Here is a 12141-nt window from a genome sequence, read left to right as displayed (position 1 = left end):
TTTGGTTTTATAATGTGAACCTCTCAAGCTGCATAGTTTTACTGATAATTTCTTCTCATCTCTTACCTTACTGTACTTTTATAATGCCATTGCACTTAAGTTCTGTATTATCTGATGTAGTGGCAGTTATACGTGTGTGGTTGGTGGAGTACTGCTTTATTTTGGGGGGAGGCAAGTAGGATGAATATAACTAGCTGTTACACGAGATACAAAAGCCTTTTTATTTATTAACTACTGTTGTTAAGAATGTGATGGGATCTGTGCGAGCAGGAAGTTTCTTTATAATTCTGCACATGTGCATTGGCAGCAGCAGCTGAGGGCAAATCTGGCAGAGTTCAGTGGTGGGTGTGAAGCAGTGAGCAAACATCTACTTTTTTCTGGTATCGTTGGTGGTTTTAATTCCTCTCGCTACAATATAGTTGTAGAAGGATTATGAGTTGCTGTAATGCTGTTAAAAAGCCTTTGGATTTTATCTAGTAAGTGAATATAAAATGTTATCTTTACATATCAAAACACTTCAAAATCAGCTAACGTTTTGGTGATCTCTCAGCTTGCTCTTTTAAAACGTAAAATGTTTTGGAATGTTGCTTAAATCAGTCACTATATTTGAGGCTTTACTAATGTTACTGCAAAACAGTGGTGAAACTCTTAATTTACTTCTTAAAATTTGAAGTTTTGTAGGTGTTTTTTTTTTCCTAAATTTTGCATTTAGTCTAACTAAAGCCTGTCTACTTTTCTGCCTCTCGTGAAGAGGCAGATAGGCTGTGCCTGTCATGAAGATCTGTATGTGATGATGGGCTTTTTCAAAGTGTAATCGGGTTTTGTCAGCTGAAATTGTAGACTAAACTTTAATGACTGGAAAATGAATACCAATCAGTATGATGGTTTCTTGGCTTGTAAATTTTGAAAATAAAATCCAAATTCTGTCAATTTTAGTAATACCTTTTTCAGAGGAGGTTTCATGAGTTGTTTTGTTGCTCCTTTCCGTGGTAAGGACATAAAGGCTGAATTTGAATTGTTCTAATTTGTAACTTAGAAGGCTTGCTACTGCATTTCCAGGAAACAAAAATTGCATTACAATTGCATTCTACTAAATCTACTGGTTTATTTTTTGTGCTTTTATTTGCTTTGTCAGTATAACCAGTATTTTGTCAGTTGAGTGTTTCCTGAGGCTGTCTCAGAAGTGCTAATGGCAGATAATGGAGAATTTCAGCTAATTGAGTTGAGGTCTAGGGCATGTGTGTGTGTGTATGTGTGTACACATGTGAAGGCATATACATGCAAGTAGTGAGTTTATTAATTAAAGAGCTGGTGTTCATGCTCCTGCTGACTCCTTTTGTTGTTGTGTGCAAAACTGCAGCAAGCTGGCTTCCTTTTAATTCCTATTTAACCAGAAAGCAAACATGGCACTGAAGACTTACTAACTGTATTAAGAAATGAAGGGAGTAGAGAAGTTGCATCTGCTTTTGAAAAGACATTTATTCTAACATGGTTTCCTTCAACACTGCAAGTTAAATTCTGTAGTTATACTTATTTTAAAACATTATACCTTTATGGGGATGGGGAATGTATTTTTAAGAAGACCAGCTTGTTAAGTTTAAAATAATAACCGAGCCCAATTGTCTGGATTGGCAAATCAAGACTTTTGACTGAAATGCCTTTCAATAGCTGATTTCACTGACAAGTCCAAAAGAGGAAATCTTGCTTTAAGAATCTATTTTAAGCTGATCTTGCTGGTTTTAAAACTTCTTTCTCTAAATAAATTTTTTTTTGACCACTCAAATTTATTAATGAGAGTACTTAAGTGTAGCTTTAATATTGATTATTCTTTTTACGCGGAGGTTATTCTGTGTCTCTTCATATTCAAGCACTTGCACAGCTCTACATGCTTTTGACTATGCTCTTCAGTCAAGTAGTGTTTGTCCTTTTCTGTCTCCTGACTCTGTGCTAGTGTTCTGTTTGTTTCCTTAAAGCTTGGGATGTTTTGTTTTGGTTTTTTTTTTATTTTTTTTAATTTTCCTCCAAGCTATATCCCCCTCCCCCAACCTGGCCATCTTTTCAGTTTTAACTGGATTAATTCAGATGAGCAAAATACTGTTTTTACTTGTTAGTTGAACAAAAGCTGAAAATTGGATGAGCCAAAGGCTCTTCAACCCCAAAGCATTTCATCCATTGGGAAAGCTAACAGTAATTTGAGTATACAAATGGCATAAAAATCATCAGTTGGTGTCGGTTGTTATGATTATGACATTACATTAGAAAAAATTCCATTTTCTTTTATCTCGATAAAAGTTAAGAGCAAAGAGAAGAGTGCTGGTTGCCATTTTTTAAAAAACTAAATTAAATAGTGTGTAGTACAGCAATTGCCAAATGGGGCTATATGCTGCACGGCTAACTGGTACACAAAAGTTTCCCAGGGAAGCCTTCTTGCTTGTGTTCCACCTGGCAGCTGGCTCTGGATGATGTCATTACACAAGGAAAGTTTCTGTCATTCCAAGTTGGAATCTGTGTCATAACTATAGGCCATCATTTTGAAATTCTTAAGATTTGTTATAACTTTGAACATGCCAAATTTAGCTAAAACAATTCTTTATTTGGATTTAAAAGTACGTTTACTATATACATCTAGAGGGACATCACAGATTTTGTCCAGTTATAAGTAAGTCATAGAAGTATCATAAGACTTTTTTTTATTTATCAAATACAGTGTAAGAAATTAAAAACTTTGAGACACTGTAATGTTTTTGTGGAATTTTATTTGTAAACAAACCTCCTTGTATTGCAGAAAACGAGCATTGATCCTCTTTGTACTGGAGGATGTGTACGTGTTCTGTTCGCGCCCTGTGTGCAGACATGTGGGTGGCTCACAGGATAACAGCAGTGTGGATTGAAAAAGCCAAAGTCTAAACTGGAGATGTATTTCCTGAGAAGTAGGGACAAGTGATTTTGTTGCCTTGTAACACTTTTTTTTTTTTTCCTGTCTAAAAATCCTACATTTCGTTTTTACTTTTAATATGTTACAAAACAATCACTGATGATGTCTGCTAACCCCACAAAATAATATATTAAAAACAGAGCAGAACGGCAGTCACTGTTAGCTTTGTTTTTGACTTTATAGATGATACAAATTTCTTGCTAGATAAAACAACAAATAAAAGAATTGCTTAAATAGTTGAGACTTGTGACAGAAATTCTACACACAGAATGAATGTTTTCATTCCTATGGCATGGTTTCAGTCTGTAGCCTTTTTTTGTTTGTTTTATTTTTTCTTGTTTCATTCCTCTGTTTTAAGGAAAGGTGGTGGAGCCCTGAGGACTTTAATTTAAAATAACACCCATATATTTGTAGTTCAACCAGTAATGTAAAAGCTGAACTAAATTTAAGCCTAAACTTTCATGTGTATTCCTTGTACATTAACAGTTAGCCATGTATTCTGTGTTTTCATTAGTGGCATTTCATATGTGGGTGTGAATACTTCTTTAGTTGCCAAGATAAGTGAATGCTATTATGATGGCAAAACGAAACTCATGGTGCTCTTTTCCTAGCAGACTCAGTGAAGAACTTGCCTTATTTTAAAAGAAAAAAAAAAAGAGAACCCAAACCCCCACCCCAAACAGATTTTTTTGTTTGTTTTTCAGTAATAGATGAGAGCACTGCAATATACAATACAGAATGAAACTCGGTGTTTTACCCTCATTTAAGATGCTTGGGGTCAAGATGTTGCATAGGACATACTACCTTTTTTTCAGCCTCTTGTAAAATTATGGTATAATATGTGGTTACAATAAAGTGTATTTTTAGTTTTCTGTAGCTGAGTTTTGTAGAACATTGTTGTAACTTAGGGGATCTTTGTAAATGTTTGTAGTAACAAGGCAGGGAGGTTGACTGAGAAAGATGCAACCAGAATGTTTATAATAAAGCATAAGCTAGTTGGGTTTTGTTTTGTGAGTTTCTTTTTTTTGTTCGTTTGGTTTTGGTTTGGTTTGTTTTTTGTTTAATACTGTGTTTGTCTTGATAGGACTTGTGAAGCATGTAGGTTGTGAAATTGGGAGGGGGAAGCACGTGTTCAAAAGGGTCAGGGTAATATGGACAAAAGTAAGAACAGCTGACTGAATGGATTGGCTCTTGTTTTCCGAGATATTAGATCATAAAAAAAAAAAAAAAAAAAATTAAAAACCTCCACAGTATTGCATGGTATTTGTAAAATACGCTAGAAATAATTCTGAAGGTTATATATCTTGTCCTAGTTTTCATACATGTCTGCACTGAAGTGGTGTACATCCTGAGTCAGGGGAGGGCAAGTGGGAAAGCTGATGATCAATATAAAAAGTGGAGATACAATATTTAATTATTAACAGTTTCTAAGCCTAACCTTCAGTTTTACAATGTTGGAAATAACAGGAAATAAAACTCGATGGAAGTCAGATAACTTTTTTAAAAAGTTTCTAGCCTTTTCTAGACTTGGTAAATATCAGATGCCTTGTATCGCAGCCTGTGAAGATTACACCAAAGCCTGTACTCAAAAGGCAAGTCTTAAATGCTCTGAAAAGAAATTGGTGCATATAATGGTTTATTGAAGTGTGTGTATATAAGGATGTATGTATCTGAGAGGGTGAAAATTAGGCTTTCACTGATTGTTATAGGTGATGATAAGCCATATAAAACTTTGTTTAGTATAAGCTTGTGTTGTAAATCCGGTTTTGCTCTAACAATGGGACAACCAGACTGTTTCAACTTCATTGTTATGTTGCCAAACTATTAAAATAGAAGTGGGGTTTTTTTCTTTCTTTTTTGATGTCTCCTGAATGAAATTCATATTCAGGTAGCCTATTTGTCTGCAGCACCTGGTAAAAACAGCTATGCTTTTACATCAGCTAACTAAGCGCAAAGTTATTTTTGCTAAGAAAGCTGGATCTCAGGATTGTTCATTTGGTGCTGAATTATAAAGAAGTGGTTGCTTCTAATTTGCTCTTTTGATTAGGTGATGTTTGTTTTGAAGCTTTGTTTGTTTTAGCAAGGCAGCCTTGAAGCATTGTGGCCTATCCATCAAAGATTTTTTTTCCCAACTGCTGTTAACCCCACAGTTGGTTAACATGAGTCTTTCTGGTTCGTTGTGGATAGGTTGACTTGAGAAAACAGATTGTGTGCATCTTCATATTTAAAAAATGGCATGATATTTTGGGACTGATTGAAATCTACTTGCATATAAAGATTATGTTGACTTATTTAATATACCAAAATAACAAGAAAAATGGCTGAGCAGTGTCTTCATAAATTACAGGAGAGTCAAGAATTGTGACTGCTTCACTGTTGAAATCTGGCAGGATCTTTTAATAACCAAGAATACACAATGACAGATTTGAACATGATTATGGGGGGGGGGGGAGTAAACCCTGTTGACTGGAATATAACCCTTCATTTTCTATTGTCAGCTCACCAGGAGTCCTGATCTCAGACCAGGATCCACTTGGGTGAGGCACATAACGGAGTTACACCTGTGTGTAATACAAGACAATAGAGACAGATGACAAAGAACAGGAAAGAATATTGGTCAGTGTTGCTTACATCAATAGGCAAAGATTTAAACACTTTTAAACCTGAAATATTTTTTCCTCTAGTCCTCAATGCAAGAAAATTTTGAGGAGGATGAAGCAGTCTTGTATAGAGCTTATGGCCAGCTCCCTTAACACATGGGTGCAGTTTGGTGAGGATTGGGAGCAGGAAAACATTATTTATTCAAACTATTGGAAGTACTCTGGATTTCTGGTGTCATAGGCTAATGAATGGATTGGCATTTTGGTACTGAAATGAGAGTAGTAGGTTGTAAAGACTTTGAAAGTGAAGATGAAGTTGGTTTGTTCTGATGTGGAATAGAAGCAAGGGCCAATGTGAGGGAACAAAGAGGAGAAGGTACTTTTCTCAAGTCTGTCAGCTGAGTTCTCGTATCGATCTCAAATTATGAAACAGAAGGTTTCAGTATATATACTTTAAAGCCAGGGAAAACCTTTTTATTGTCTAGTTTTGCTGATGTGTGGTGTGTTTGTGTGTTTACGTTGCAAGCTAGTTTTGCCCAGTTACGGTTGCTTGAGTTTAATTAGAACAGGTAATGGGTGAGATCAAGGGGCTGAGGTTACTCTTTGACTGTATCTGGATGTTAAGTCAGCTCCACTGTGTTATGAAGCCGTGATTTAAAATTTTTAGTACCACAGAAAACTAAAAAGGATATTGCTGTGGTTCATAGCTATTTTGAAAACTGAGTACACAAAAAATGTCCAGATAATTGGGATTCTAAAAGGTCGCAAAAAGTGTGGGGAATCTGATTTTGGGGAAATTGCTTCCTGTATCCAGATCTGATGATCACTTGGACTTTGAACTGGCAGTTAGGGCACATAATTAACTTTATAGAAAAGATGATGAGTTCCACTGAAAAGTGATTGACTCTCTATGTTCCTTGGTAGGACTTGATTTTCAGTCATGCCATTTAAAGATGATGTGATGTGTTAAAGCAGTGCCTGAGATCCTTCTAAAATTTTTATAGCCATTAAATGTTTTAGTATGGCAGGGACTATAAAACACTTCTGTCTAACCTACTTAGCCCTTTGTGAGTCTTTGGAAGAAGAATGAAGCATCTGAAAATTATTTCATAATTGTTAAGGCTTAGGTGTCCCATGCTAACTTTCACTTGAAGTTTGGTTAACTTCTAAGTGAAAAAGAGGATTTGCTTTTTTGCGTGCTGTCCCGTGAGCCATGCTGATGTCGTCTGTGTGCTTTCTTGTTCAGGACAAGAAACTGATGATTTGACCAGGAGAATTCCTCAAATGTAATGCTTAGACTTGTGACTGAGTTTATAACTGTTGGAAACTTTATGGTCTAATAATATTTTCCTTACTTTCAGATTAACTGCTGAAGTACTGATCTAGTTCTGCTATTCTTCAATGAGGAACTACAGGCTCATCTTTTGCCATAATCTTAAACAACCATAAATGACAAAAGAATGCATGGTCAGTGAGGGCAGCTGGCGCAGAAAACGTTTTTCAAACTCGGCTGTTTAAGTACTCTGAGGTAGGTTTCTTTGACTACTTTATTCTGGCTGTAAGAGTAAAAAGGAAGTATGGATTTCAGTACGTCTAATCTATTAGAATTTATCAATGCATAAGTAAACAGAGAATTAAGTTTGGTTGCAGTGCTTTGACTAACATGTACTTCGTGTTCTATGTGCCAGACTCTATGAAAGTGATTGCTTGCATTTAAGCAAGTATGTTCCTTTTATTATTTATTTTGAAAAGACAATTTTTTCTCTGCTAGAAGAAATATTTTCGTTTTGACAGGATAACAGTTTAACTGAATGACCTACACTGCCTTTGGTAATACCTTTATTATCTATCTAGGTCCTTTATCAAGCGAAGACTTGAGAGTAAAGCTTGAGCTTCTGCATGATAGGGAGAATGGTATCACTGAGCATCTGGAAACTAGTTTTGGGGGTTTTATGTTCAGTAAAGTTTTTAATTTGATGCGGGTGTTGAAAGCTTTATTGTGTAGACCAGAAAATGCCAAATATATTAGAAGTTGATTGCAATGCAGTTGCGTATCACAAAATACTTAATCATTTTATGTAACTAAAACTTAGGGTTTTGGTATGATCCACTAGTTTCATTTCCTCTCGAGAGGCTTTTCTGTTGGATTTTCAAAGCCTTATTGATAAATCCCGTCAGGAAATGTATTGAAGAATCTAGCTGTCCCAAAGTACCTTAGAATGTAAGTAACAACATTATAACTAGAATTTTCTGATTTCCTTTGCCACTATGTATGTATGTTCTTCTCAATCCTCTGTTGAGGATTGAACACACCACCATGATAACAGCCATTTATCTAGTTAGCTATATTTGGAGTCATTACAGAACTTTTCATTAAAGCAGTGAACTGATTCAGAGAGACTGGAGAGTATTTGCATTAGGTAATTAAAACACATTGTGTTACAGATCAGTGCATTCAACAGTGTACGCTGAAGTATGATTTTTGGTTTTAATTCCTTTTATTTGACAGAAAAGACAGCTTTGATTTTTGGCTGCAAAAAGATATGAGGAAGAGCTCCTCCCCTTCCTTGAGTAACTGCAACTCTGTTCTTGCTAACAAAATATTTGGAATTCCACTTGATGAGCTGCAGCAAGAAGGGCAACCAGACAATGAGGTTCCATTCATAGTCCGCCATGTCGTGGACTATATTGAGGAACATGGTATGTATTATCTTGCTGTACTTTAAATAATATATTTAGCTGTTATTCTTACAGAATAGATTGTGTTTTTTGAAGAGTACTTGTTTTCTGAAGTTACTTATTTAATTAGATGTGATTTGATTGAGTTTGTTTTTTTGTGATGCACACTCCTTTCTTTACTTGTTCTGTTATGTTTGATTATCACTGTTACCTAGCTAACACTGATGCACTAATGCAGTCGGCTCAGCAGGGTACTTCCTTAAACACACCATTTCCTATGTACTGCTAACATGTGCCTTATTAGTGTATTGTTAGCTGGGCATAAGAATGTGTTTGCTGGGAAAAGGGCTGCTGGATGTCTTGCAAAACTGCTGTCCAAAAAGTGTTTCATTCAGTATGTGAATTGTGCATATCTGATTATCAGTATTTTCCAATATATTTGTCCATACTAGATCTAAAAGATTGGCGAGACATTATAGAAACCTTGCAGTACCTAAAAGGGCCCTACAAGAGAGCTGGGGAGGGACGTTTTACAAGGGCGTGTAGTGATAGGACAAGGGGCAATGGCTTTAAACTGGAAGAAGGAAGATTTAGATTAGATATGAGGAAGAAATTCTTCACTGTGACGGTGGTGAGGCACCAGGAGAAGCTGTGGATGCTTCATCCCTGGAAGTGTACCAGGCCAGGTTGGATGGGGCTTTCAGAAACCTGGTCTGGTGGAAGGTGTCCTTGCCCATGGCAAGTGGGGTTGGAACTAGGTGATCTTTAAGGTCCCTTCCAACCAAACCATTCTATGATTCTATGATTTCTGCAACTTTTCTTACTCAGGGGGTCTGGAACAAGAAGGACTTTTTCAAGTCAATGGGAATGCTGAGACAGTGGAGTGGCTTCGGCAACGGTATGATAACGGAGAAGATGTGGACCTGGTTAAAGAAGCAGATGTACCCTCAGCTATTAGCCTTCTTAGATTTTTTCTTCAAGAACTTCCAGAGCCAGTTATCCCAGGCAGTTTGCACATAGATTTAATGCAACTTTCTCAAGGTAATAATCTTTTTTGATTCAGTGTTTTCATCTTACTATTCTAAGACTAAAAACCAGTATTAAATTGAGATTTGTAGTGGCACTAGAGTGTCTCTGGTGTTCTGTGTAATAATGTGTGTATCAGGAGGCATTCAAATATAACTTTTCTTAGCACAAAACCCAAATAAATAGGTCTTTTTTAGGAAACGCAGTCTGGATTCAAAGACACGTTTTATCCATCATGCAGGAAAACGGTGAAGCTGCCACATATCATGCTGATTAGTTCTGAATATTCCATGCTCTTGTGTGTGAATACTGGGACACTGGTCAAAGCCACTGGAATCAAAATTGTTTGACAGTTTTCCCACCACTGATGCTTTAAAAGTGCTAGGGAATGCTTTTGTCTGTTTTTCTCTTATTTCCTCTGGATTTCACTTACTCTGCCTATGCTTTCATGGCACTTAAAGCATTTGTATACTAGAGAAGAGATCTCAAGCCCTATACTCATGTCATATTTGTTCTCCCGCTGTGGATTTTTTTCAGTTTAAAATTCTTTTGTAGGAGGAAAAAAAAACACCCTGTCATCAGCATATTGTTGTTGCTAAGTATGTTTTTTCGTATACTGCAAAACTTGCCCTTTCAAATTGACACCCGTATGCTGGCACAGTGTTTTCTTTACCAATTCCCATGTTGTATATCCGTATCCACTTTCCTGGGTCTTTTGGCCTCTGCTGTGTTGAGTGGTGTTGGAGATGACTCATAACTTGACTAGTAAAATCGCTTGTCTTGCAGCACTATGTTGGTAAAGTCCTCGAAAGGTACATTTGTGTTGGAGCTCCACACCCTGTGACGTAACTGAGGGTTTTGTTGGTTGGTGCTCTGCAGGAGTGTTGCTCATTTTCCGATGTCAGTTTGTTCTTCTCTTCAAGTGCTGGGCTTGTTTTGCTTTGTAAGATGCACATTTTGGTTTGATTTAATTTTCTGTTGTTGAACTTGCTCCTGATAAGAACTTGATAGCGCTTGTGATAGTCTTGTTTGTTCAGGGTGGGAATTGGTTTGTAGGATGAGTGAGTATAGCATAGTTTTCATGTGCTGTTATGCTATCTTTACCAAATACTAAACTGGGGGGTCAACTGCAGCAGTGAGAAGCTGCTTCATTTTCCTCCCTTGGTAGCCCATATATCCTGAAACTTTGAATGTGGAGTGGTTATCTGGATAGCTGGCGAGCAAAGGCAGAACACTGATGTGTACTGGAAACCATTTTTGGAAGCTCCTGACTGGGGTTAAGGCTGAAGTTCTGTTTGTTTGTCCTGTGCAGTAATGAGAAACTGAAGTGGATAGGGAATTTCATTAGTGATATATCTGCTATTTGGGTTGTATTGTGCTAACGTCATGGTTCATTGGACCTAAGTAGCTAGTAAACTGTTGTTTGATGGGTATTTTTTTGTTGTTGTTTTCCTCCTGCAAAAGATTCTAAATAATGAAAGGATTATTAAGACAGTAATGCAGAATGCTGCTGGTTGCTCAGCTAATACTGCCATGCACCGTGATTTGCAATGTTATCTGTCAGGACTGGAAATGAGATTGAGGTATGCTCGCTTGGTGTGACAATGTAATTCCCTTCTATGACTTGTAAAATATAGTGTGAAAATTGGTTTTTTTCCATCTTTGAATAGATGACTGTGGAAGGATTTACATATGGGTTGTTTTGGGAAAAGAGCTGTTCTTCAGCGTGTAAGTCCCCATTTAGTTGCCTTTTGTGAAATATACAGAGAAACTTCACTTAAGCTTGCAGCTTATTGTCTTTACTGCCTTTTTTTAAAGTGTAAAATAAAGTGATTTCAGGAAGATTTAAAGTTATCTGTACCAAGGAAATCAAAACACATAAACCTTTAAACGTTGTTTCCTGGTGCTAAAATTAGAGTTTTGGTTTCCTCTGCTCAGGTTTTGACTTTTGATACTTTGACTCTGATAGACTTAGTTTCCAGAATTACAATATTAGCTGCATTTTAGGCAGAAGAATTGCTTACTGAAATGCAGAAGGTGATAGTAATTTTGGGTCCATATGTTACTTCTGGTATTTTCTGTATCATTAGGTTAAGCTTAGTTCTCAAAACAACTTGGTTATACAAGGTGTGGCCTTATATACATCTTCTGAGGGTCAGCGCAGGCCTAATGGTGGTTGCTCAAAGGCAAGTGATTTTAGTAATTGAAGTGTGAATTTGACTCCAATGCCAGAGGCCATGTGTCCCAGAAGTGTGTATCCATGATTTACTGTGAGAGGACTTCAGTTATAGGCAAGAACGTTCTCACTTCAGGTCTTTGGTTGTTTTTAGAACCTAAATTTTAGGACAGATTGGTTAGACAAAATGCTTATATGTGTATCTGCAAGGTGGTTTGACAATGACCTCTCTCTCTTGCTCTCTTTCTTTTTGAAGGTCTACTTTGAAACTATTTTTTTTTCTCTTTTGCTGTTCTGTTTCCTAAATGCATTTCTAGAGTGAAAACTAACAATTCATTTTATTGTGTTGAGAGAACTATTTTTCTGTGCCTGTTTACTTGTATTCAAATACTGTAGATGTTGACTGTGTCTGAGCAAATGAAGTCCTCCACGGTTACTGTTTGTTATTACTGTACATGTACAACAGGGAATTTACTCACTTCTTTGATTTGATATTAAGGACTAGGGTGTCTCGGCTCTCTCATCTAGAGAGGCAGAGTGACTGCTCATTATCTTGAAATATCCTTTTCCCTTTCTAACTGATCTGAGAAGAGTTTTCAAATGTCTGAGAAGGAAGGGAAGACTTCTTAGTATCAATTTTTCTGCTGTTTTACTTTTCTGACATTTCTTTTCCTTTATATGGAATTACTCTGTTAGGTACAAACAATTGTAAACTCTTTGAACCT

At 36.6% G+C, this 12141-nt stretch overlaps 1 protein-coding gene across 2 annotated transcripts in view; it reads left to right on the top strand.

Annotated features, from left to right (window-relative positions):
• Nucleotides 1-6895: 6895 nt before the first annotated feature.
• FAM13B (family with sequence similarity 13, member B) overlaps nucleotides 6896-12141 on the top strand; it is a 39409-nt gene continuing 34163 nt past the window's right edge. The window contains exons 1-3 of one of the 2 annotated variants that reach the window (XM_009696976.1): nucleotides 6896-7063; nucleotides 8045-8235; nucleotides 9043-9255. In XM_009696976.1, coding sequence (XP_009695278.1) covers nucleotides 8079-8235; nucleotides 9043-9255 — 370 coding nt within the window. In that variant the 5' untranslated portion in view covers nucleotides 6896-7063; nucleotides 8045-8078. The remainder of the gene's footprint in view (nucleotides 7064-8044; nucleotides 8236-9042; nucleotides 9256-12141) is intronic. The other variant, XM_009696975.1, reaches the window with a different exon arrangement.

This window comes from Cariama cristata, unplaced genomic scaffold (genome assembly GCF_000690535.1).
Source record: "Cariama cristata isolate BGI_N322 unplaced genomic scaffold, ASM69053v1 scaffold19243, whole genome shotgun sequence".
NCBI classification, from domain to species: Eukaryota; Metazoa; Chordata; class Aves; order Cariamiformes; family Cariamidae; genus Cariama; species Cariama cristata.
This window is presented reverse-complemented; position numbering and strand designations above follow the sequence as displayed.